The 26,500-nt window shown below is 38.5% G+C and overlaps 1 protein-coding gene across 1 annotated transcript; it reads left to right on the forward strand.

Moving 5' to 3' along the window:
- On the forward strand, nt 1–26,500 carry CD28 (CD28 molecule). Its single transcript, XM_037523899.2, has 4 exons — nt 1–189; nt 19,447–19,803; nt 20,050–20,174; nt 26,371–26,500. The coding sequence occupies exons 1-4, from the start codon at nt 36–38 to the stop codon at nt 26,497–26,499; spliced, it is 765 nt and encodes a 254-aa protein (XP_037379796.1). The 5' UTR covers nt 1–35; the 3' UTR covers nt 26,500.

Here is a 26,500-nt window from a genome sequence, read left to right on the forward strand (position 1 = left end):
TCGTGTGCCCTAAGAAAGTCAGTTGGTGGCTGTGGATGACTGAGACACTCAGGCCTGGGCAGGTGTGTCTCCAGCTCACCTCACAGTTTTGGCTCCTCAGGGAGGAGCAGGAGCCCTGGCCCACTGCTAGCACCATGATCCTCAGGCTGCTCCTGGTTCTCAACTTCTTCCCCTCCATTCAAGTAACAGGTAAACAGTTTTGGTTTCTTTCCTCTTCCAAGCTTTTGAGCTCTTGGATTGACTTCCTTCACATTAAATTTCAAACACCTTGTGAAATTTAGACATCTGAAGAGTAGTTTTGCTCTAACATGGTGATCTATTGTTTGGAAAGTTGCCGATTTGTAGACTGCTGCATAATATTTTAATGAACATCCTTTGGAATCCAGTAAGATTTATTTAGCTATTAGTTGATAGTGTCCCAAGAATTTGTAGCTCATGTGTAGTTTATTTATTTATTTTTTTACTTTAAGAAAACTGCTATTAGCAGATGGGTTCTGAAACTCTAGATTTAGGCTTCCTGGGTTAATATCACAGATTCATTTCTTATTAGTGAGCTTAGGTGAGTATTTAAACTCTCTAAGCCTGAGTTTCCTTATCTGTAAAATGGTGATGACAATACTGTCATCTCAAGGTCATTGTGAAGATGCAAAGAATCCATGTGAAATACTTTGTGTAGTCAGTGCTTAGATAGCAAGATAAGTATTAGTTATAATTATATGTACCTAAATTGAATGAGTGCTAGAAAATGAATTCTGGAGTTGTCACAGAAGCAGGTACAATACAAAGATAAATTAGTTTTCTTTTATATTTGAAATTGGTTTTCTTAGATTACAATCTTTTGTTTCCAGTGATGATGAGGATAAGAATGATACAACTAACATAACTATAGTTAATGCCATTTAGATGAAGAGTCCGAGGGTAGTAATGCCAATTTACACAGGGATGTGTGCACAGTGGTTGTTGCAACCTAGTACTGAAGCACCCTATTCTGACCTTAAGCCTTGCTCTGACTCTAGAGCCTAAACTCTTGACCATTATGCTAATCTACTAACACAATGTGGCTTGTAACTTTGAAGTTACAAATGTATTCAGGGTGAAATCATCAGAAAATCATGATTGCAAACAAAAAGAGCTACTTTGGTGGGCACAAGGTGTTTGTTCAACTTGTTCTTGGAGTTAGAATAGGATCCCTCTTGTCTCCAATATTAGTCTAATGGGGTCAACCTGTAGGTTTAAATAAGGAGAGTATTTCCGCCCTTAAAGAAACATTGAAAAGCCAGTATCTTTCAATTTTCTTTCTCATTTATTTTGGGGGACTGCATTATTTGTTGTTCTCCTATAGCATATGCTCCCCCGGGTAAAATTTCTCAATTTCCACACATATAGTCATATATATATATATATATATATATATATATATACCCATCAATTTCATTGTATGAGTGCTAGTGAGCACACTTACAATTGTGCATATGTATAAAAGGTGTTGATATATAAAAAGACACATATTGGTGATGATATAGGTTAAATTCTAGTGTTTAATGCCAAAACATTTAGAGTATGAAATATATTCTAAAAAAAAAAATCTTTAAATTTTATTTTAAAAGGATCTTTAAAAAAAGAATATTTGAAATGTCATAATCTATTAGACAGTGTAAATAGGCAGAAAGGAAAGAGAAGCCTTACTTTGATTAACTATTTAAAATTGTAATTGTACACAAAATAATTTTCTGATGTGCATGGTAGACAACCATCTACTAACAATTCATTAATTATCTTTTGAAGGTTTATTTATAAGATCCAAAGCTTTATATTTTTCTTTTAGAACATTTATTAAATGGATTTATTAAATGGACTAGCTAAAACAGTGATTCAAACCCTTGTTATCCATTTTAAGTACATCTAATTTTCAAATGCCAACTCATCCTTGCAATAACTTTCAAGATCTGCTGCTGAGTGGTCATTTAATGAAGTCGGAAGGAATTAGCGTAGAGAGGGAACTTTTGAAATGACTTTTCCAGTAAGAAAAACTATGAGAAAAAAAATAATTACAGCAAACAAAAAAGTATCATCCATTCTAATCAGTGGTGCAAAACTGTCCATGTACTTTTAGTTTCTGTGTATTTATCTTCCATGAAGAAATTACAGATAAGGAACTTCTCTGATCAAAGTGTAATAGTCCTTCCTAGAATTGTCAGAGACTTATTCTGTGTTGAGATGTGTGTGTAAAGAACAATTTTTTTTTCTATTAATTAAACAATGATAACTTATTGGTTTATAGTATAGTTTAAAATGAAGGTTAAACTTAACCTGATTTTTCATGATTTTGATGATTCTGTAGATGGATTTTTATGGCTATATCAATATGTATGACTTAGGAAGGGCGAGGAAACCTTAATAGATAGTTCCTTTGCTAAAGCTATGTTTTCTACCGGGTTTGGATAGCTGTGCAGTTGCGATCCACAACAGAGCATTTTACTGGACTTTGGCATAAGTCAAGCCTAGCACTGCAAGCCCTTGAAAGGGAAATGACTTATGATTGAGAAGAGTGCGCATATAGTAGCACATGGCATTGTTCACAGATTTTTTTTCAGCCAGTATTGGCTATTTTTTTTATCAAATTAAGCATCCAGTATGAAGACTAGAATCAAGAACATATCACTTATTTTTCCAGGGCACATTTCTTTTTATTTCCCCCTAAACCTTAGCAAATAAACTGTCAAAATGGTCAGTTCAGACTACTATTGATTTCTCCAATGCTGCTGCATTTTTCTCACCACTTCTTTATCTGAAAGGCATTGAAAACAGGAAAATGATTGGAATTTGATAAAAAATCATCAGCAAAGCATAATATTTAAAAACTTCAATTTTAGTTCATCAAATTATCCTTCTGAGATAGTTGTACACAAAAAGTAGTGATGTATGCCTCACAGTTAATTGTTGCTTGAGACAGGGCTTAGAAAAATGAAGTAAAAAGATGGACACTGAAATATGCAATATACTAGAATACCATATCAACATGACATCTAATGCATTCTAGTTTTTTTTCTGAATGTTAAAAAATTGAGTGTTTTGTCATTTCAAGTAAATTTGATGGACATTTCAAGAGTATAGACATTGCTTAATAATTCTTTACTCAACTACCATACTCTAAAGATAGTACTTTTTAAAAAGGCAACCATCCAGAAAGGGCTTTTCTAGCAAGGGCTGTAAAATTAATATCAATTTATCAGTACCAGGAAATAGATTAGAAATAGAAATGAGTCTGTGACCATAAACCTGAAGCACTCACATTCGAACATTTGTTTTGGATGGAGAGGGGATCTCAATGCCTCTCCTTCCTTAGACTTAGGCTGCTTTCCCTTGTAATATCTTTATCCTTTTTTCATGAGTGGAAAATGCTATTGGGCTACTCTTCAACTTTTATCATGTGTGGATATCTGCCTCCAAGTATTTCCTGCATGCAGTGTGCTGACATTTACAAAATGAACATTTTTATGCCACCGACATTCCCTTCCAAAATTCATTTTATACTTTATCATCTCTAAAACAATAGCTCTTTAATAGTTATGATAGGCATTGACATGGCTACACAATTCATTGCAGACTCCTGCCTAAAAATTAGGGGACAGGGCACTCTTGAAAGCACAGTTATTTCACAGCAGCTCATTGAGAAGGATAAAATCTTTATTCCTTTTCATCTTGGTTAAATTTTGTTTTCCTTTCATTTCAAGTAATTTATTATTTATGAACTTCACAGTGGCTGGAATTTTGCTTTTCAGTAAATAATTTAGCTGAACATCAGTTAAAAAAAAAAAAAACAAAAACAACCCCAGTATCTTGGTGGCTTTGTAACTGACTAAAAAAAAATCTCTGGTTTTCTGAGCTATGTTAAAGAATCTCTTTCTTATGGTGATTTCTTTGACCCCTTTTGGTCAATGACCTGGTGGTATCCAAAAAATGCAACTAGAGCATTCACAATTTGAGAATCGTTGCATGAGAACTGGTTCCTGAAGCTGGAGTGAAGGAAACTCAGGTCCCACAAAAACCTGTTTGGAAAGTAGGTGTCTCTTGGAAGAGAGGTGTGCTGGACAGAATTAAGTGTGACTCAGTCTCTTGATAGAGGAGCTGAAAAAGAGCTTAGACTCCTCAGGCCTAATCATTTCAATGCTAATTTCATAGGCATCCGAATTTAGTCTGCGTATCACCATGCAGGTTGTGTGTGTTTATATCACTCTTGCTGCAAGGAAACTGCACCAGGGTGGAGAATTTCTTACTTAACTCTGAGCAGCTTTTTTTTTTTTATCTCAACATCATTGTTAGCATCATCTTTTCATTTGTCACCATCTCCGTCATGTTGGGGACTGCGGCTGCCAAGGTAACCAACTTAATGGTTCCTGCTGGTGTCATCAGTCACCCACTCATAGTTCACTTTGACCTCTGATCTATTTGTGAGGCTCTTTCAGCAGTATCTAAGTCACCCTGTTGGCTCACAATCCACCAGGTGAAACCATGTATTGACTATAGCAGCAACTCTTATTCATCACCCACTAATTCAAAAGGGATCGGGATTATTGACATGTCTTGCATTTTAACAGTGCTTTAACATAACGGGGGTGGGGGGAGTGTTTCATTTTTCTACTTTTTAATTGTTTTTCCTGACAAAGTAGAGAGTTGTGTTCCTCATTGATTAGGGATACTTGATACATGGTAAAGTGTCAGAACATCTCTGTGACTGTATTGGCAGCTTCTGTGTGACCTGATGGCTTTGATACTGAACACTAATAATAATTAAAAAGGGTACATAATTTAAGAATAGCTTTAGGAATGCTTTGTTCAGAGGGTTTCCTCTTTGATCCAAAGACTCTATCCTGCAGAATTGGGTGAGAATGGGTATATATGAGGAGACTATTTCCTTCCACCCTAGGTCTCTTGGGTGGGGTTAACAGTGCTAGTAGGTTACTGTTCTCTGAAGTACTGAGTTTCTGCGCTAGTAAAGTGCCTGCTTTTTCTTATGCTTTGGTAAGACAGGTCTTCATTCGTCTTCATGTGCTCATTCAACAGATATTCATAAATATCTACGTGTTATTTAGGTTTTGTGACAGATACAAAAGCCCATTTTGAGCTTCAAGAAAGTGAAAATAGGGGCCTCCCTGGTGGCGCAGTGGATGAGCACTGGATTGCGAAGCTGCCCACAGCCTCTGCAGCGCCAGTTCTATCCCCGGCTGCTCCCTGGCCACAGGAGGAGGGTCCCACATGGCACGCAGACCTCTCCTGCCGCCCGCTGCTCCCCTCAGCAGTGTACCTCGATCCTTCTGCCTGCTCTGCTCCCCGCTCTGGCTCTGGTGAATTCTCTCACCTTCCTGCGCTTCTGACTGTACCCAGTGCTTGTATAAATAAATAAATAAATAAATAAATAAATAAATAAATAAATAAATAAATAAATCTTTAAAAAAAAAAAAAAAGTGAAAATAAGAATTGTAAAATCTTCCTAGTTTTTTTTTTTTTTTTTCAATTTAGGACACCGGGAATGATACTCTATTCACATTTCTTTTATGGAAAAAGATTATAAATAGAAACACCCATAGAATTGTTGAATTTAACAACATAAATTTAGAGGTGGGAGGGAATGTAGACAACTCTCAATTTTAAGAAAAAAAGTTGTACTGATGTTTCTTAGAAGATGCTACTAGAAAGATAACATTGCAGGGACTCCTTGGTGGTGCAAGGGGTTAAGTTTCAGTACTAAAACTATCTGCAGCCACTGCAGCACAAGTTCGATCCCCAGCCAGGGAGCTAACCCACATGGTGCAGCAGACCTCGTCTGTCTTTCCTGCTGCTCCCCTCAGCAGTGTATTTCAGTCAGTCCACCCATTCTGCTCCCCACTCTGTCTCTGATGAATCCTCTCACCAGCTCCACGTTTCTGGCCGACACTCCAGCTCTTGCATGCATCAATAAACAAAAATATTAAAAAAGAGAAAGACAACATTGCAATGTTTCCTGGTATTCTAGGTATTTTGGGGCTGAACCCATTTTACTTATCTAATCTATTTGCTTTTATACCCTATTCTAAGATCCTTAACTTCAATCTTGCTGCATTCTTCACTATCCCATATACCTGTATTCTGTTTTATGAACTTTCTGATACTATTTCCATCTTGGCATTCCCTTTATCCCCCTCTCCACTCAACATATCCTACACATCTTTTGCTTGATGTCCTCACTGCTGGTCCAAATCTTTGAGGAAGCTTCCCCTGGATATTCAGCCATTTATCTTGTACTTATATAAAGAGTTTCTTTCTTTTTTTTCTTTTTTTTTTTTGTGTGCTGTCTTTGTTTGGTTTTGGTATTAGTATAATGTTGACTTCATAGAAAGTATTTGGTAGAATTATTTCTTTTTCAATTTTTTGAAAGAGTTTGTGTAAGATAGGCATTAATTCACTGCTGAATGTTTGGTAGAATTCATTTGTGAAGCCATCTGAACCTGGGCTGAAGAGTTTCAATGGGACTATAACTCAATCCAACAAATATTTACTAAACCTCTGTTATATTTTAATCTCTATTGGAGTCTGAGGCAATATAAAAAGAGGATTGACAAGTTCTTTCTTTTTTGTGGACTTTATGACCTAGTTGAGAAGACTATATATAATGGAATATAACAGCTGGAAATAAATAATACGTGGCAGCCCACTACCTCACCATGATGCCCAAATGACTGCATATGTTGTTGTTGTCATCTGGAATGTCTCCTCCATCTCTCACCCAAAACCCTAACAAAGTGAGAGGCTTCTTTCCTCCTCAGGGTTCCCAAAACTGTCATTATATTTTGGCACATCTAATTTTCTTACTTGATTGTGAACTCCTTGTGGGCAGGATCATGTCTTATTTATCTTGATATAATCTCAGTATCATGCACAGTACTGAAAGTATTGTGGGTGTTGAAAGAGTAAATGAATGAATTAGAACTAAAATGAGGAAGATTAAAATAAATACTCGACTAAGATTAATAAAGAATGGCAAGTCTTTATGGAGTGTTGGGAATTGAACTGAACTTTAAAGCTAGATATTACCTATAATGCCTACCATGACATTTTGCACATAGTAGGCATATAAATGTTTTTATTTTATTTATTTATTTTTTTTAAATTGAGGTAACATTAGGATCTACCCCCTTGTCCAAATAAGGTATCATCACCATTATAATAAATGTTTGAAAACTGACTTAATTTTGTTGACATGTGGAAGGAGCCAGGTGCTGGTTGTGTGTGTGTGTGTGTGTGTGTATGTGTGTGTAGTGTTGTAGAGGTGGAGGGGAGAGAGGGATATTAGGTGAGAAAGGAAGAAGAGGGAGCAGAATGAAAGGAAGATGGAGGTAGTTTTTGTGAGGAGATGGTGAGGGAGATGGGGCATAAGAGATGGGACTATTAGAGAGAGGACACATCTCTAAAGACGACTATGGAGGAAGAGAGGAGATTCATGGGGACAGATACATTAGGATGCACTTACAGTAGAGGAGTGATTCCCTGCTAACAAACCTGATAAATAATTCTCTCAGAAGAGGTCATAGTGTTAAACCTATATCAGCAAGGGCTACTACAACAATGTGGACCTTGACTTTGAAGACTTAGCCCATGTGCTTTAAATTTGCTTGAGCCTTCAAAAATGTGCTTGGGTTTGGCCTCAACTCATGACTGAGATAACAGGGTCACAAGGTTAAGACCCGTTTCCAGTTAGACAAGTTAATCTCAATATCTTCCACACCTCTCACCCTGCCTCCTGGCCCTGACGCAAAGATGTGACTGTTTGCCCTTGGTTTGGGGAAGGTAATGTTGATTGATTCTTTTAACATTTCTTTTTTCACACTTAAAATTTAAAGCTGTTGGGGGCCTCCCTGGTGGTATAAGGGGTTAAGTCTCAGCACTATGACGCTATCAACAGCCACTGCAGCACAAGTTCGATCCCTGAACAGGAAGCTAACCCACATGGTGCAGCAGATCTCTCCTGTCTCACCCGCTGCTCCCCACAGCAGTGTATTTCAGTCAATATGCCTGTTCTGCTCCCCACTCTGTCTCTGGTGAATCCCCGCACCGCTGGCCTACACCCCAGTTCTTGTATGCATAAATAAATAAAATAATCCTTTAAAAAAAGTTAAAGCCATTGATTTCTCCAGGTATGAGCATGCCATTAGAAGTTTTAGCCTGTCACAGTGTGATGTAACTTTTCTAGGCCTTCATTTCCTCATTTGATATATGAGGTAGCTGGATTTAAAGACATCTTAGGTCTGTTTCTGACTTAAAATGCTTCTTAAGTGGAATAAAAAAAACTCAGGCCCCAACAAAGCAGGTCAACCACTCTACCTCTTTGCGGATTTGTCTCTTTTACAATTGGAGAGATATTTATAATAAAATATTGTAAATCAGTCTCTTGGGGAGGCTAGGAATCAGGATCTTAGATACTAAAATGCTTAGAAGTAACTGCAGGACTTTGGGGGATAATAGTGCCTTTACTCCTTCTTATCTTCCTATGTGGTAGTAAAGTTCAGTACAATAATTATCTGCAAACTTCCAGATAATGACACTTACCTAGAAGATTCTGCATTGCTAAGGTGGACCTGAGCAGACTCTTTGGAAGTATAAGATTTAGGGAAAATGATAGACAGGAGAAATGGATGTTGTCTTCTTTACAGAGTTGTTTTGAATGATGGATTGAATGATGGTGATTCGGGAGGAAAATAAAAATTCCAAATTTGGTTACTAGATTAAAATATATAGTCAGAAAATAATATATTAATATAGGAAGTCCCTTGATGCCTATGGGATTTCTTCCCTTTTTTTCAAAGATTTATTTTTTATTTATACAAGAGCCGGGGTACAGGCCAGATGCACGGAAGGGTGAGAGGATTCACCAGAGATACAGCGGGGAACAGAACAGGCAGACTGACGAAATACACTGCTGAGGGGAGCAGTGGGCAAGACAGGAGAGGTCTGCTCTGCCATGCGGGTTGCTCCGAGGCTGGCAGGGATTGAACCAGCACTGCAGACAGCTTCACAGCGCTGCACTCAACCGTGCCACCAGGGAGGCCCCGGATTTCTTCCTTTTAACTGAATTACTGTCATAACATTTACAAAGAAAGTTGTAAGTCCCTGGTTATCCACTATTTGGACTACAGGCAACTTATAAGGTTAATGATATTTGAGTTTTGGGGGTTACCTTTGGTATAGATAAGAAGTTCTGCTGTGTTGTCTTCTTTGATTATCCTTCTAGCATCAGGAGCTGAGATGCCTCCTTTGGTAGGGATGGCTCACACCGTGCCCATGTTCACATTGCTTTGTGTTAGGAAAGTTTTAGTCCTAGAGTGCCCACACCTGCATTGTTGGGCATTGTCTCTGTGTGGTAGGGATGGATTATTGTGCAGACAATGGCTTTTAGTAGTTTTAATATTAGCTGTTATCCTAAAATGGATGACTTCCCAATGTTCATATCTGTCTCTGACTTTTTGGAGCTCTAATACATTTAGCTCCCAGACTTTTCTTCCAGGATGCTGTACCTGCCCATCAAGTCCAACATAGCTACAACTGAACCCAACAGCTTTTTTCCAAATAATTTTCCTCTCTTTACTTGCCTAATTTTGTCAACAGGCTCTTCCCTTTAACCTTCACCAGTCCATGAACTTCTTGCCATTTTTGACAACTATTCACTATAACTGAGCAAACCTGAACACACCCAAAACTGTCATTGTATTTTGGCACATCTAATTTTCTTACTTACCTTGCTCAACATCCCATCCCAGCTATTTCCTTCGTGCCTCAGGACTTAGGAGCTTGCATTGATGTTATAACAATAATGATCCTGGTTGGTCTCTACCTCAGCTTTTCCCTTGCTCCAAGCCAACTCACTTGGCATTGTTGTGCTAACCTTCCTGAAGTGTCACTTACCACCCCATTCTCAACTGACATGACTTTAGCATCTCCTGTAACCTTCGTAGTAAAATCCATGTGCCTTTCATGAGCTTTTGAGGCTCTCCATGTTTGGAAACAGCCAACTTACTTGCCAACTTGTAGGTGGATAGCTCTGCTAGTCCCCAGTAAACCCTTACACTAAAGCCATTTTCTCCATCTTAGCCTATCTGAATTTGCCCCAGGCTTCATGGTTCAGCTAAAGACATGTATGCACAAAAACTTCCAGAATCATCTCCTCTGGAAACAAGTCTCTTTCATGTGACTGTCAATGACCCTCTCTAGGACCCATGTGTCATATATGACTTCAGAGTGTAAACAATTGTACCTGCCTTCAAATTTCTAAGAGGCCACATATTTTATATCTTCCCATCTTCTAAGAACCTCGTTCTTTAGGTAACATTATTTGTAGAATGAATGCATGAGTTTGTCATGGCAGAAATAAGAATACCAACGAATAATTTTCTGAAACATCAAAATTTCTTTTTAAAAAGTACTCATTGATAATTTTGAAAATTTTTCTCCCTCGAGAATCAGCGTCTTAGGTCTAGGTGCTCATATGGGACTTTTTGTTACTGAACTATTTGAACTCTGATTTCCTTTCTGATGGTTGCATTAACATAATCAATTTTAGAAGGAGAAGAACATGTGTCCATTACACTATAGAGTCTGCCTATTTAGGAATGCAATTCAGGATTAAAGATGTAAAGGTGTACATTAAAGGAAATGTATGGGCTTGATACAACTTATAGTTGCACATACACAAATTTGTGCATGGCAGGTTACTTAGCTTGACTATTTCTCTCAAAAGAAGGCATTTCTTTGGTCATTTGGCCTCCTCTACATAATTGTCTTTCTTCTAGTTCTGGCAACCTCATCCTCTAATTCACCCCTTTAGTTCTGAGGGTGGCCATGAATCTGCTGATATGAGCACTGGGTTCTAGCACTCTTTTCGGGGGTTCACACCTTTGCCAACAGTCCTTTTATATATCAACTTTCCTTCTACGGTGCCATCTGTTTTCTGTTAATGAGACAACATTTTATCTACCTATACCAATAGAGCTATACCTAAATATCCATATCTAGTTCATGCTTATTTAAAGCCTTTTTAAGAGAGGCTTCCCTTAACTCTCTATTCCATAAGAAAATAGGGAAGGTTTCATGATGGTAATCAACAGAAATGTAGATGTAATCTGCATTAGTTTTATTTATTTTAACACAAACTACGAAGTCTGGAATCACTCAAAATCTGACAGTTGCTTTGTTCTTATCTTCAAAGAGGATGCGCAAGATGCTGTGCCCCATGAGGATGGGTACTCTTACCCATGTCTGTAGGAAGCCAAACCATCAGCAACAGTTTCCAGAGCCACAGGTGTTTGAGTCTCCCCTTCCTCCCAGAAAGCAAGGTGTCTTAAAGGTTTTTGAGCAAACACTGGGTTGCCTGCCTCTGGGGGAGCCTGAAAAGTTAGTGGTCAGAAGGCCACGTGTTGAAGGGCATCTTGGGCCTGAACAGGAAATGTATTCAGAGGAAAGTTATGGTAACTTAACCAACTCTGTGGTCAGGAGGAGGTGTCGTGTGCCAGGGAAAGCAGCATCACCTTCACAATATGTTCCCAAACATCACAGGGCAAAATGGCTGAGAATAGAAAGCTTTCATTTTCTTTGGTTTTTGCCTAACATGTTAGATTTCGTTCTGTCAAAATTTTAAAAAGGAAGCAACACGATTAGAATCTGACAAACTGATTTTTAAAGTGTAAAAGAAACTCCAACGTGCATAGATGGAACCCAATAACGTTCATAAAAAGTTCTGAAAGAGGGCCTCCCTGGTGGTGCAGGGGGTTAAGCACCGCACTATGAAGCGATCCACAGCCTCTGCAGCATGAGTTTGATCTGTGGCTGGCCAGGGAGAAATCCACATGGCACAGCAGACCTCTCCTGACTTGCCTGCTGCTCCCCTCAGCAGTGTACTTAGTCTATCTGTCTGTTCTGTTCCCCGGTCTGTCTCTGGTGAATCCTCTCACCGCCCCCCTGCATCTCTGGCCTGTGCCCCAGCTCTTGTATGCATAAATAAATCTTAAAAAAAAAAGTTCTGAGAGAATACCACATTGCTAATTAAATGTGTATTATATCTTTTTTACTGCTTCCTTAATGTCACAGTACAGATTTCTGTCTTGAGGGTGGCTTACTTCACTCTGTGCCATTTTCTCTATGGTGCTATGATAAAGGAAAGGAAAGGTGACATTCCATAAGTTAGACATGACAAGTATAATTCAGCAAGGTCCTGAAGTTAAGGTCTTTCTCAATCAGGTTAAACTGAAAGACACTTTATGTATTGACTAATGTTCACCTTCAAGTCCTCTTGTACGCTTGGGCAAATTGATACAGAAAAGTGCACTGACAAAATTAATGCTTGTGGATCTGAGCTAATGTGCATTGCATGTGACCAAGTTAGTGGTAGGCCTTATCTATGACCTACCAATGACTGTCAGGAAATCTCTGAAGTTGTAAACAGAATGCTTCCTGTACGTGCATTAGAGAGTTTGGAAGCATGATATCAAGTCAATCTTGCTGAATGTACAAAGTTGGTTTTTCATTCATTCATGACTTAAAACATTACTTTTAGAATCCTAAATAAACAATATCTTAGCTCTTGCACTACTTAGGGGACCTTGTTAAAAAAGTCATTTCTTTTGTTTAAGATTGCCTCTTCTGTTAAATGCAGGATTGGCTCAGATCATCTCTAAATTTCCACTGAGATGAATGAATTTTGCAGAATGGGACTCTAGCAAATAGTGAAGAAAATGAAGTTTACTTGGTCCAGTCTTTTTCCCACACTATTTACTCCCTTACTCAATAGTATTCTCCTCCTTAACACTTAAGATACCTAGTACCACCCAAATAGCTAGTTCAACTTTGAGAGAACCTAGGATCAATCACTGAAATTGTGTTGAAATTTTGATGCAACCTGGCAAAAGAAGATTAGAAGTCATGAATATGAGTTCTAGTCTTAAGGGTCACTAACTTGGGAGAGTTACTTGACCACTTGGATCTCAGTTTCCCATCTAAAGTGGATATAAAGATGATTGCCCTGCTTATTTACTCTACAGGTTAATATGGAGCTCATTCTGGTGTTAAATCAGAGATGGTGGTTTGCAGTTCTAGGAATGTAGGCCACAGTTTTAATTTGTCAACCTGTTTGCATTTTAAGCTTAACCCTCTCTGAAATCCAAGCATTAACTAAGCTGGGGAGGGTCCTTTTAGTGCCAGGGCTCTTTCTCAGGTGTTGGAATAACACCTTAGAGATGATGACCCACTCCACCTGTGCATATAATATAATAATTATTGGCCTATGTAATAAATATAATAATTGGCCTATTTGCAGTAGGAAAAGAGGGAAAGATATCTTCTTTTGTAACCAAGCTGCCCTATACTCCATTCTCATGGAAGTGCAAGCACATTTCAATTTTCCAGAAGTCAACTATATCACAGATTATCTGTGGGAAATCTTTTAGCTTTCATAGCCTTGCTCATAAGCAGCAGATAAGTACCTTCTCATCTCCAATCTCTACTCTTCATGTTTCCTGTTGTCAAGGAGGAGTTGTGAGAGAAAGAAGTTTGAGGTTACTGCTTCCTGTCTCCACACCTTTAGCTGGTTTAGCTGCTAGGAAAGGTTTTGAAAAGCAAAGCAGTAAACTCATCATCAAAACAACTTGTCAATTCAGTTAGAACATGTCAATCAAGCCACAGTTTTGTTACCAAAAGCAAATCAAATTGGTGGATTGTCCATATTTCTCTTATAGCCTAGTAGGTTTTACCTAGAAAAACCATGCCTAACTATTCATAAGAGTGAAAACAAAATATTTACTGGGAAAAGGTTAGGTCAACTAAGACCAAACTGGCTAGGAAGGATGCTTTTATTCTTAGTATGAATCTAAAAGCAAAGAGGAATCAAACAGAAGTTATGGAGGAGGTGGCTGCTGACCTGACTCTTGAGGGTTATGCATATGTTGGTTCAACAAGATTTTACTAAGTAAAAGTGAGTTTACCTAAGAAGAGTCTTTGTGTTAGGGAAGGGTGAAGTGGGAGAGTGGGGGTGAGGTAGGGGATTTGGGGGAAGAAAAGACAAAGAGAGAAAAGGATAATTTTGAAGGAGGGTGATGGGTACAGAGAGGTTTATGTACATAATTATATTCACTTTTGTATGTTTGAAATGTTATATAATAAAAGATTAGGAAACTGAAAAAAAAAGAAAAGAAAAGGAATAGTTTAGGCAGAGGAGACAGAGAGGTGAGAAAGAGAATGGCAGATGTAGGGAGTTAAAGAAACCTCGATTTTTCTGGACAATGTGTTATGGAACACACAATTGGCCATAAAACAGGAGACTACTTGAATATGTTAACACAAGCTAGATACTGGGATCTTGGATTACTCTTCCCTAAGAAATTTCTCAGTTTGTACTGCTAAAGTAGAATGAGCTTAGGAGGAAGCTGATCTGTTTTAACAAAGCTGAGATTTGAATTTGGAGGTCCCAAGAAGGAAGGAAAAATTTTTCATTTATCTCAATTTATTATGCTTTGCGAAACAAAAATAGTTTCAGGAGAAAAGACCACTGCTTCTCCCTTCTGAAAAACGGCAAACACTGAACGGAGCCCCAGGAAGTCAGTGGTATTTCCAGACACCTTTGAGGTAATATGTATTTTCTTTGCAACGGCCCCTTAGATAGGAAGAATGTTTTCTTTCTATCCCAGATGTCCAAACCTCATCTCAGTTTCTGAGTTGTCTATTCTTTTCATGTAATGAATGAAGAAGTGACATAGGCAAAAATTAAATACCACTACTAGTTGGTATGTGTGGTCTGAGACAGTTATTTTTAAAAAAGATTTATTTATTTATACATACAAAATTGGGATACAGGCTAGAGGTGTGGGGGGTGAAAGGATTCACCAGAGACAGAGTGGGGAACAGAACAGGCAGACTGACTGAAATACACTGCTGAGGGAGCAGCGGGTGAGACAGGAGAGGTCTGTTGTGCCGTATGGGTAGCTCCCTGGCCAGGGATCGAACATGTGCTGCAGTGGCAGTGGGTAGCTTCACAGGTTGCATCTTAATTCCTTGCGCCATCAGGGAGGCCCCTGAGACAGTTATTTTTAACTCACCATATCTAAGTCAATGCCAAGTTATGCCAATTTTAGCTTGAAAACATATCATGTGTTTATCCATGTCTTTCTAACCATAGTTCAGGTCCTCATCACCTCTTACATAGACCATTACAACTATATCCTAACTGCTCTCCATGTTTTCATTCTTGTATTCTTCAATTTATCTTCTACATTTCAGCTAAAGTGACCCATATAAAACGAAAAGTTGCACATATCACTTTTCTGTTTAAAATCCCTCACTGGGTCCTCATCTCCCGCAGGATAGAGCCCACGCTATGTACTTTGCTTCCTCTACCAATCCTGGCTTTCACAATATATGGTTCAGAAAATTGAGGTTTCCTTAATTCTCTACATCTGTCACACTCTTTCTCACCTCTTTATCTCCTCTGCCTAGACTATTCTTTTTCTCTCTTTGTCTCATCTTTCCCACAACCCCCTATCTTACACCTATTCTTCCACTCACCCCTCCCTAACACCAAGACTACTCTTAGGTAGGCTCACCTTCATTTAGTAAAAACTTGCTGAATGTGTGTATAATCCTTCAGGAGTTGTCACCTCCTCCTGAAATCTTTAGCTGTTCCCCACTTGCCTCCAGGAACCCTCTGTTCAGATCACTGTGCAGCTGTTTTTAAAATAGCTGTTTGTGTCTTTCTTTGCCCCTCTAGACTGAGCTGCCCAAGGCCAGAGACTGAGCCCTTTTCATCTTTAGGAAATCGATTTGTTCCTTTCACCTGCATCTTGGAGGGTTGCCATACCCTGAGTTAGACAAACCATATTAAGCAAACTACTGGGATACAGGTGCTAGAACTTCTCTTTCTTCTCTTCTCCCTCCCTCTCTGCTTCACCGTGGATGCTGGGAGAAGGAGGCTAACTCCAGGGTTTCTCTCTAGCTGTTGTCAGTTTACCCAGCCATGTTCCCTTTTTCACCCTCACAAAGAAGTGCTACTCCCATCTTTTTTCTTACATCAGCTCTCAAACACAGATCAGGAGCAATCTGAATGCCTATTAAGACAGAATCTGAGTAATTGTTACCAGAAATGTGATTCGTGGAAGGCTCAGTAAGCAGAAGTACAAAGGCCTAACTTGCACTCTCTGAAAATGAGGGGAGATGCTGGCATTTCTTGCTGGATTGGTTCCTTTCATCAGAAACAGCCCAGCGATTCTTTCTAAAGGATTCTTTCTAAAGTAACTAACAAAAAGTCCAGACAAAATAAAACAAAAACAAAAAATGAGTTAGATTTTCCTATCAAGACTTTTTGACTCTTTACATGTTTATTCTTCAGTGCTTTTTGGGAGTATTTGTGAATTAAGTGAAGCTAAAAGTTGTTTTGAGGCACAAGTTTTGAACAAGGATTTAATGAGATGGTAGTCAGATTTAGCTGTTGTTAAGAATGAGACAGTTCAGATAACCATCTTTTTCTTATCATTTAGTGAGATACTATTTTTTTTCACCATATTACATAGAGAAGTGTAATGGACAATACTTGTCAGGAGATTTGGAAACTGGGTCTAGAGGAAATACACATGAATAAAGAGCTGTCAAGCTGAAGCACATGAAACAAGATTTGAATCTGACCAAATGGCGAATGGTGCACAGACAGCAGATGTTTTGAGACCTGAGGAGGAAGAGGTACCCCAGACCATGCGCTAGTGATGAGAGCACCAAGAGAAGAGAAATACTCACACTGTGACTCTGGGATGTTACTTAAATAGTCCAATTAATTGGAGGGTTTTGCCTTGAGGAAATGACTTTGGAAAAGTCTATGGAGGCCGATGAGTTGAGGATAGGAAAAAGTTTTCATCTACGAATTCACTCAAACATGACTGCAAATAACTCCCGAGAAACTTAAAAAATACGAATGCTTGGTTTACACAACCAGATATTCTGATTTAATTGGCTTGGTAATCAATGGTTTCTTTCAAGTTCCCTGGATAAATCTGGTATGCTGTGAACTTGAGAAATCTGTCAGCCTATAATGGCTTCAACTTGGACTGAATATTAGAACTACCAGGGACACTTTTAAAGACAATACCAAAGATGACTCCCAGAATGGAAGAAAATATTTATAAATTACTTTTATGATAAGGAATGTGTTTGAAAAATATGTAAAGAACTCAGACAACTCAACACTAAAAAGACAACCCAGTTAAGTGGGCAGATTATCTAAATAGACATGTCTTTAAAATGGTATACAAATGCCTAATAAGCACATTAAAAAATGCCCAATCATTGGATAAATGCAAATCAAACCACAGCTGCCACTGCATATCCACTAGGATGGCTATAATGAAATAGATGAACAATAACATGTGTTGGTGAGGCTATGGAGAAATTGGAACCCTCATACACTGCTGGTGAGAATGTGAAATGGTGCAGTTGCTTTTGAAAAAAAGTAGGTCAGGTCATCAAAAAGTTAAAGTGTCCAGAATAGACAAATATATATAGAGAGAAAATAAATTATTTGCCAGGGGTCAAGGGAGGAATAACGAATGCCTGATAAAAGATATGGGATTTCTTTTTGGGGTAATGAAAATATTCTGAAATCAGATAGTGGTGATACACGTACAACTTTCTGAATATACTAAAAAGTCCACTGAAATATAGATTTTATTTTTTTAGTTTTTTAAAACTTTTTAAAAGATCACCTTTATTTATGAAATACAGATTTTAAAATGGTGAAGTTATAGAAAAAGTGTGAACTTATTAAAAAAAAAGGTAAGCCTTAGGGTACATGAATTATGTCTCAACAAAGTTGTTATAAAAAATGAAGAAAAGACACAATGCCTACCCTCTTCCCCCAAAGACCAATTAAGTCAGAATTTCTGAGAATGGGATCTGAGCATTTTTTTTTTTTATAAGTTCAGTGACATTTGAGAAAATTAAATAGGAGATTAAAAGCTAGTAGTGATTTATTTCTCAAAAGCAAATAACTGAGTACATGAATTTATACTTAGGTTAAATTGTATTCATTTTAATATAGAGTCTGATTTTATTTGGTTCTTTAGCACAGATATATAAGCATATTGCTTCAAATAACTTTAAAATAATTCAAGTAGATAGATAATTATTAGCATACTCCAAAACAATAGGAAAAAATTTTTTGTATTGAAATTTGAATTAAAGGCACAAAGCAATTCATTGCTTTAGAGAAATTTTGGAGAATCTTGGTTGCAAGGTTGATTCTCAGTGCTTAAGTTGTCTTTTTCTCAGGTTGGTGTAGTTGATTTGAGTTTTAATTCTAGCTTTGCTCACCATCTGCTCAGTGATTTTTAGAGAAATTATTTAATATTCCTAGCCTCATACAGTATTATGGGGGGGGGAATGATATATATTGTCATGTGCCACCCAATGGGGATATAGTGGAAAACAAGACAGAAAAGTTGTGTTCTCTATAGAGGGGAGGAAGCACAATGGACTATGGCAGTGGACTCCAGGTAATTTGGTGGTGGGTGCATTACCTGGTGGGGGTATCCACATATTACCTCAATTAAAAATAAATGAATTAAAAAATGTGTTCTCTTCTCTCATGTGGTTTATGACCTAGCTTTAGGTTCTTTGCTTAAAAAATCGAGGGATTGAACCAGATGGTTTCCAGATTCTTTGATCTTTGACTGGGATAGCCTAAAGATAGAAAATGGATTAGAGGGAGACTTCTGATTGGCCTCTTGGATGTTCTGTAATATAAGGGAAAAATATGTACATTTTTGAGACAGTTGTTCTCAGAATTTGCTGTGAAAGATAAGTTCCTGGGCTTTTATTTTCTCTTACCTCTTTATCCTACTCTTGAGATGGTTAACAAAATCAGAATGTTTCAAAACATTTTAATTTCTTCACAAAAGTCTGTATTACAACTTAAAAATCTATTTTGTATCTATGTGACGTAATAAAAGCTATTTCCAAATGTACCAGTCAATCAGGATATTAAGCAATTAAGCAAACACCCTAGAAATCTCAGTACAGATTCAAATATACAGCTGTGGTGCTCAACACCAGCAGAAGGCCACATTCTACCTTCCACATGAAAACACATTCCACTGTCCCATTCAAAGGAGGATGATAATATTATGAAAATGTAAAGTTCTAAACTTTCAGTAGAATTATCTCCTCCCAGTGCCTATGTGGTTTATTTTCTATTTAACATCTGATGATTATTATTTTTGTCCCTACTAGATTTTTTCCCTGCTAGATCCCGTATCTTCATCTGCCAAGAGAAAACCTTTCCTGGAGATCTGTTTATTTTGTTCATGAATCTATCCTGATTTCAGATTAAAAACAAAACAAAACTCCTCTATCCTTATTCTAAGCAAATTATTTTTTTTTCCCCGCCAGAAAACCAAATTTTGGTGAAGCAGTTACCTTTGCTGGTGGTGAACAACAATGCGGTCAACCTTACCTGCAAGTATACCCACAACATCTTCTCAAAGGAGTTCCGAGCATCCCTTTATAAGGGAGTGGATAGTGCTGTGGAAGTCTGTGTTGTAAATGGAAATAATTCCCATCAGCTTCAGTTTCACTCAAATACTGGATTCAACTGTGATGGGAAACTGGACAATGAAACAGTGACATTCTACCTCTGGAATTTGTATGTTAACCAAACAGATATTTACTTCTGCAAAATTGAGGTCATGTATCCCCCTCCTTACATAGGCAATCAGAAGAGCAATGGAACCATTATCCATGTGAAAGGTAACATATAACTCTTTAGTTGAACACCCTACAGTAATAGTTTTCAACAGTAGTCTTGAAAACTAAGTCAGTGGTGGGGCTGGATAAATCCCAAAGAAGACAGAATGAAGAGTAAGTCTACACATTCTAAATTAGTGATATTTTGCATATTTGATTCTTCTCATGTTCTTCTATAATGTTTAGAAGGAAGAAATATATTCTCGTACTATTCCCATATCATTTAATCTTCTCTATTCTGTTTTCCAGAAAATCATTTTTGTCCAGATCCTCCACCTTCTGAGTCTTCTAAGCCATTTTGGACACTGGTGGTGGTTGGTGGAGTCCTGACCTTTTATAGCTTGCTAGTAACCGTGGCTTTTTGTGTCTGCTGGGTAAGAGAAGCAGTACTTCTTTTATGTAACTTTTCCAGAGCACATGTGATCTGAACATATTCAAAAATTTTGCTGATGTGATTTATTTTCTCTTTAACTTCTGATTATTATTGTTATTTTCTTTTAGCCCTGCTAGATTTGAGTAGGTTTTCTTTTAGCTTGTCCAGCTTTATCTGAGATAAAAATCTGAACTGAATTCTATTTTCCAGAAGGCACTGACCAGGTGGGCAGGCAGAATAAGAATCCAAATGGGTATACTGGGGTGAGAGTATTAGGGACAGTTGCCCTTATTCTCTCAACAGCATTACACTATGACACATAAAACTGTTTGATACATACGTATAAAAATCTAGGCAATTTTTTGGAACCTAGGTAACTGAAGTCAATAAACAATTTTGGTTCAGGGTCAAAAATCATGAGAAATTTGGCTACTGAAATTATCATTCAAACCTCACAAAGAAACTAGGTCTATTTATCTGAGTCATATTTTTATCTCCTCCAAAGCAGGTGAATTTTGAGGCCAAGTATGGTGCTGTCATTATGAAACTATAATGGGAGTTTGACTTTTCTGAGCTCTCAGCACTGAATTGAAATTGTTCATGCAATAAACTTAGTCTATTTTCCTCACTTTTTCAATGTTGAAGTTTTGATTTAAGTTCAAACACATTTTGATGAACATAACTACTGTTAAAAAGGAGGCTCTTTACTAAGCTCCTTTCCCTTATCCAGACACTTTCTATTCTTAAGTATACAGTGTGGTACAGAATACCTCATGCACTGATTCCATGTTGTCTTAGAAATTTTTCCTAGAAATTAGTTGCATGTCTGAGTCATTTCTTCAATAAGAAATGTATACTCCTCAAGGATAAAGGTCTATTTCTTTTTATATTCACTATCCATCTGGGATTAAGAACACGTAGTGCTTAATGAATGCTTATTGCATTGATGAGTGGAAACTCCCATCGAGGCCAAACTAATTGGACTTAAATGAACATACTTAAGTATATTACTCATCTTTAAGGCATACTCCATACATTTAATCCAGACAATGATTTCTGGAAACCATGCCATGTGAAATCATCCTATTTACTATAGCCTTAGTGCTGGGGGGCAGAGGGAGGAACAGTCCTGCATTCACAGTCATGGGATCCTTTTAAATGCTTGTGGGCCTATTGCCAAAATTTTCCTCTCAATGGTTCTCCAAATACTTCTCCCATTTCAGAAGACTCTAGGGGGTAGATGGACATTTGTCAGGCTGCCTGTTGCTTAATCTGTACCTTTTTCAGGGTAGGGAACAAAGTGTCTGATTGTTCCTGGAAATCCTATGCATTAGATAGCATCTTGAGAATTTGTCTTCCTTGCCTTCTGCAAGTTGCCTAACACTGATTGGAGCTTTTTATTTAGTAAAATATTGCCCACACTCTTCCTCTGATATTAGTTGAGTTGCTTCATCTTTCTGGATCTTGTTGTTTTCAGTCAAAGTGCCTTCCAGCTTTAACCTCTGTAGGTGTTTGCCAATGATTTCAGAATTTAGAATCTTAGATTCCCATCCGGAATCTCAAATTCTCAATATAAAAGCCAGGTGCAGTGGCTCTTTGTGTACCCTTCTAGACAGGTGCTCCTCCGTAATTTGATGACCTCGGTCAAAGTCATTTACTAGTAAGCTTCACAGGAAGTAGTTTTGGGAATTGCTTTAACTTTCAGAGGCCAGAGGGTATTGCTTATCATTTAAAACTTACTGTACATAGGCAATAGAATATCAGTTGCTATAATTAGGTACTAATTTTCTAAGTGACTTGAATTACCCAAAGGGATAAAAGTAGCTTCTCATTTTCAATGAGTAAACAGTTTGCTTTCAATTCAGAACCATCACAGACATAATGTGCTTTTCTCTGGCAGCACTACTAGTTGCTAGTGAGGTTCACCTCGCTTTGTCTTGAGAAAATTTATTCTGTCTCACAGGCTCTCTGAACATTGGGAAGTCCCCGTACTTGGCCTAATTTAGAAATCTGTGACCTCTTAGAGTCAATTAGGCTACCTAACAAGAACTTCCCTTTATTTGCTTGTCAAACGTAGGTCTTTGTACTCTCTAAGGGGTGTAAAAGATATGTATATGTATACTTTTTAAAACTCTAGGTTTATCTTTTCCTGATAATGTTACTATTCAAGCAACCAGCATGTTTCAGTGTTAGGCAGCCGGACCACTAGGAATCCCTAGAGTTTAGTCATTTCCTGGGCAGTTTTTTGGGATCCTATTTTCAGCTGGTCTGCACAGTGCCTTGGTATAAATTTCTATTTTCCGGAACTTCCTGAGGGCTTGTTATGTGCTACTGTAGGCAGTTCTAGGCTGAGTGGGTTTTTGGGAGCAGCTGCGGATTCTGTCTTACTTCTTGACCTGTTGCTGACATTTGAGTAAATAAAGAGTTCTCTGCCAGGTTGACATAGACCAACACCTGTTACTCTCATTCAATCATCCATTCACTCAACTGAGATGGTAAATCTGTTCCCTTTCTTAGTCTAAAAGAGCCTTCAAAAACCATGGTCTTTTCCACTGTAAATCACATTGTGGAAAATATAGATAGAGTACAGGTAGTATTTGCCTTTAGATCCAGTGGTTTGTTGAAGCCATGTCTTTCAGTGAATTGTTTTGTGTATGCCTTGTGTCTTCTGCTGAGCCCTAGAAACAAGTGGGTAAAGGCTAAAGTGGAGGAAAGGGAAAGGGAAGAAAGGTCCTGAAATCACACATCTTTAGCAGACATTGAAATTCTGAATGAAGGGACAGAATACATGAGGCAGTCACACAGACACATCAGGTGAGCACTCTGCCTACATATGTGCACATGCTAGATGTACATGGAGTGTTTACATATAGTGTTAATGGTCATGCAGGTGTCATTTCCACCTCACTGTTTTATTTATTTATTGATTGATTGATTTATAAGATTTATTTATTTATGCACACAAGAACTGAAGTGGAAGCCAGAGGTGCTGGGATTGAGAGGATTCACCAGAGACAGAGCGGGGAACAGAACAGGTGGACTGACTGAAATATACTGCTGAAGGGAGCAGTGGGCAAGGCAGAAGAGGTCTGCTGCACCATGTGGGTCACCACCCTGGCTGGGGATTGAACTCATGCTGCAGTGGCTGTAGATAGCTTCATAGTGCTGAGACTTAACCCCTTGCACCACCAGGAGGACCCCTCACAGTTTTATTTAGAATTAGGGCAACAGTGACTAAATCTCATTATGATAACAGTTCAAGGATACACATGGGAGTCTTTGTGTGCAACCCTGAGAAACCGAGTCAAGACATCTTCGTTGTTGGGGCCTATTTACCAGCTATCATTTTATTTGGATGACCAGAAGCAAAGACTATCACTTGGGAGTCTGGAGAATGGAGTCCTCATATTTGGAATAAGTACTAAAATGCCTCCGGGTATCATCAGCAATCTTCAACATTTAATCAGGGCAGACATTTCCTTGCTCTTACTCTTGCACTGCTGTAACCGCTCAAGAGAACTCTAGTCTTTCATTTACAGAAAGCATGTAGAGGCCTCCCCGGTGGCGCAGCGGTTGAGCGCTGGGTTGCGAAGCTGCCCACGGCCTCTGCGGCGCCGGTTCGATCCCCGGCTGCTCCCCGGCCACCGGAGGAGGGTCCCACATGGCGCGCAGACCTCTCCTGCCGCCCGCTGCTCCCCTCAGCAGTGCACTTCGGTCCTTCTGCCTGCTCTGCTCCCCGCTCTGGCTCTGGTGAATTCTCTCACCCTCCCGCGCCTCTGACTGTACCCAGTGCATGTATAACCAAACAAACAAACCAGCAAACAAATAAATAAAGCATGCCTCTATAAAAAAAAAAAAAAAAAGAACACTTCTATAATTATAAAAAAAAAAAAAAATACAGAAAGCATGTAGAACCAAAATATTTGAAGAACAACTTCCCTCATCAATTTGTTTCCATGACTACCTCTCTCTGAATGAATCCCCCAATTATGTGTGCTAATGCTAATGCTATTCTTTTCTTAGTTCCAGCTATCCATCACCTCAAATCCCAAATGACCAAAGCTAAATTTATAACCTCTTTCAAATGTATGTTTCCTATTGTCTTTATATCTACGGATGTAACACTATCCTTCTGTTAATCCAGGCTCAAATCATCAGTCATTTTGGGTATGAGCAAAATGGAAGAATCAAGCAGTCTAACAATATACATTATAATTTGGTCATATATTTTGTGTCTATAGCTTCCTTTGTGTTCTATTCTTTTTTCATGATCTAATTCTTTGGATCAGCGTTTCTCAGTCTTGATGCTATTGACATTTGGAAATAGATAAGTCTTTGTTGTTGGGGGCTGCCATGTGAATTGAGGGATGTTTAGCACCATCTCTGGCCTCTACCCACTAAATGGTCAGTAGCTTTCCTTCCAATTGAACAAACCAAAATGCCAGCAGATGTTGTCAGAGTCCTTTGGAACAGGGATTAAGAAAGCCTAGAGGGGTTGTAAGAAGCCTAAAGTCTTAGGAGGTCTTGCCTAGGTAATTGTACATATGGTAGAGATGAGAAATACTGGGAGAGAACCAGATTTTAGGGGAAGATATTTGGCTTTGGACATGTTGAGCTTCAAGGGCTTTATTTTTTTTTTTAATTTTTTTTATAGATTTATTTTTTATTTATACAATAGCTGGGGTAAAGGCCAGAGGCACGGGAGGGTGAGAGGATTCACCAGAGACAGAGTGGGGAGCAGAACAGGTAGACTGACTGAAGTACATTGTTGAGGGGAGCAGCGGGCGTGACAAGAGAGGTCTGCTGCACTATGTGGGTTGCTCCCTGGCTGGCTAGGAATTGAACCTGTGCTGCAGAGGCTGTGGACAGCTTCACAGTGCTGCGCTCAACCCACTGCACCACCAGGGAGGCCTGAGCTTCAAGGGCTTTTGAGGTCAATTTCAGAGATATAAATTTGGGCAAACAGATGGTAACTGAATCTGTGAATGTGGATGAGATTGCCTAAGAAGGGATGATGAAGTGAGTAGAGGAGAGGATCTAGGCTCAAAGACTCAAAGTCTGAGGAACTTTAATATTGAGTGGCAAGAGAAGCACGAGCTTTCAGAGAAGACAGGGAAGGAATGATTGGAGAGTTAGGATGAGGTGCCACCTTCCAGGAAGTGAACATTGAATGCTGCTCAGTGTTCAAGAAGATGAGGACTGAAACCATGTTAGTTGTATTTAGTAATACGGAGGCATGTGTTTTCCCAACCATTCCTTAACATTTACTTGTATCCCTTTGATAAAGAGGTGTGAAGGTTTCAGATAGGAGTACATGGAAATGAGGCCAAACCTGAAGTTAGTTGCTTACTAATTGATACAGGTGTTCATGTCATTCATGTCTAACATAGCTACTTGTGCATCAGGTTTACATGCCAGGAAACAAGTTTTATAATAGAAGTATGAGTCTTAAAATCAGGATAGCTGTTTTACAATTTTTATGGATCTTTTATCAAACATACAAATTCTATCATTACACTGAATCAGAAAACATGCTCTTAATCCCTAGCTGCTAAGATTCATGGTGACTATAATTCTTGCTCTACTTTAGTATTGGCCTTAATTCCCTGGCCTTAATTTCTACCCTGGTAGAAATTCATACGTAGGAGCTGAACCTGAGGAACAGAGATGGAAGACTCTACTTTCAGAAATATGCATACATACAAGGCAAGAGGAATGTGACTTATTGCCCAGAGCCTTCACTCCCCTTAATCTAACCTCCATTGCTAAGAATTTACTCCAGACTTTGAAAGGCTAAAGATCCTCTGATTGATTATGGAAAAATGTCTTACTAAGCAATGACTAATACAAGAAGATTGCAATGGGATGCTTAATCTTTTCAAAGGCTGTAGGACCTTCAAGAGTATTTACACATCAACAGTAGATATGTTAATTAGACATCTAGAATTCAGGTCAAATGACTGCATTGCAATAACATGAGTGCATTTGTCTGAAATTCTTTATTTCAGAATTTTCAATGGAATTTAGAAGGGTTCAAAGTAGTTAGATTTGATTAGTCCAAGTCCAATGAATTCTGGTGTCCTCAGCTTTATTTGACAATCCATGTTTTAGTTTCCTCCAAAGTCTTAGAACTCCACCCATGACATCTCTCTACTTGTTCCCAGTCCTCTTCTCATTGACACTTCTCTTTTCTGCAGATGGAGAGTAAGAAGACCAGGATGCTTCAGAGTGACTATATGAACATGACTCCTCGGAGGCCAGGACCCACCCGCAAGCACTACCAGCCTTATGCCCCCACACGTGACTTTGCAGCTTACCGCTCCTGAC

The sequence above is a fragment of the Talpa occidentalis genome, unplaced genomic scaffold (genome assembly GCF_014898055.3).
Source record: "Talpa occidentalis isolate TD23 unplaced genomic scaffold, MPIMG_talOcc4v2.1 talOcc4.3, whole genome shotgun sequence".
Taxonomy (NCBI): Eukaryota; Metazoa; Chordata; class Mammalia; order Eulipotyphla; family Talpidae; genus Talpa; species Talpa occidentalis.

Coding starts and splice junctions, on each gene's coding strand:
- CD28 (XM_037523899.2), top strand. CDS start 36: ATGACTGAGACACTCAGGCCTGGGCAGGTGTGTCTCCAGCTCACCTCA. Junction 19,804..20,049: donor AACCATTATCCATGTGAAAG/GTAACATATAAC, acceptor TCTGTTTTCCAG/AAAATCATTTTTGTCCAGAT. Junction 20,175..26,370: donor TGGCTTTTTGTGTCTGCTGG/GTAAGAGAAGCA, acceptor TCTTTTCTGCAG/ATGGAGAGTAAGAAGACCAG.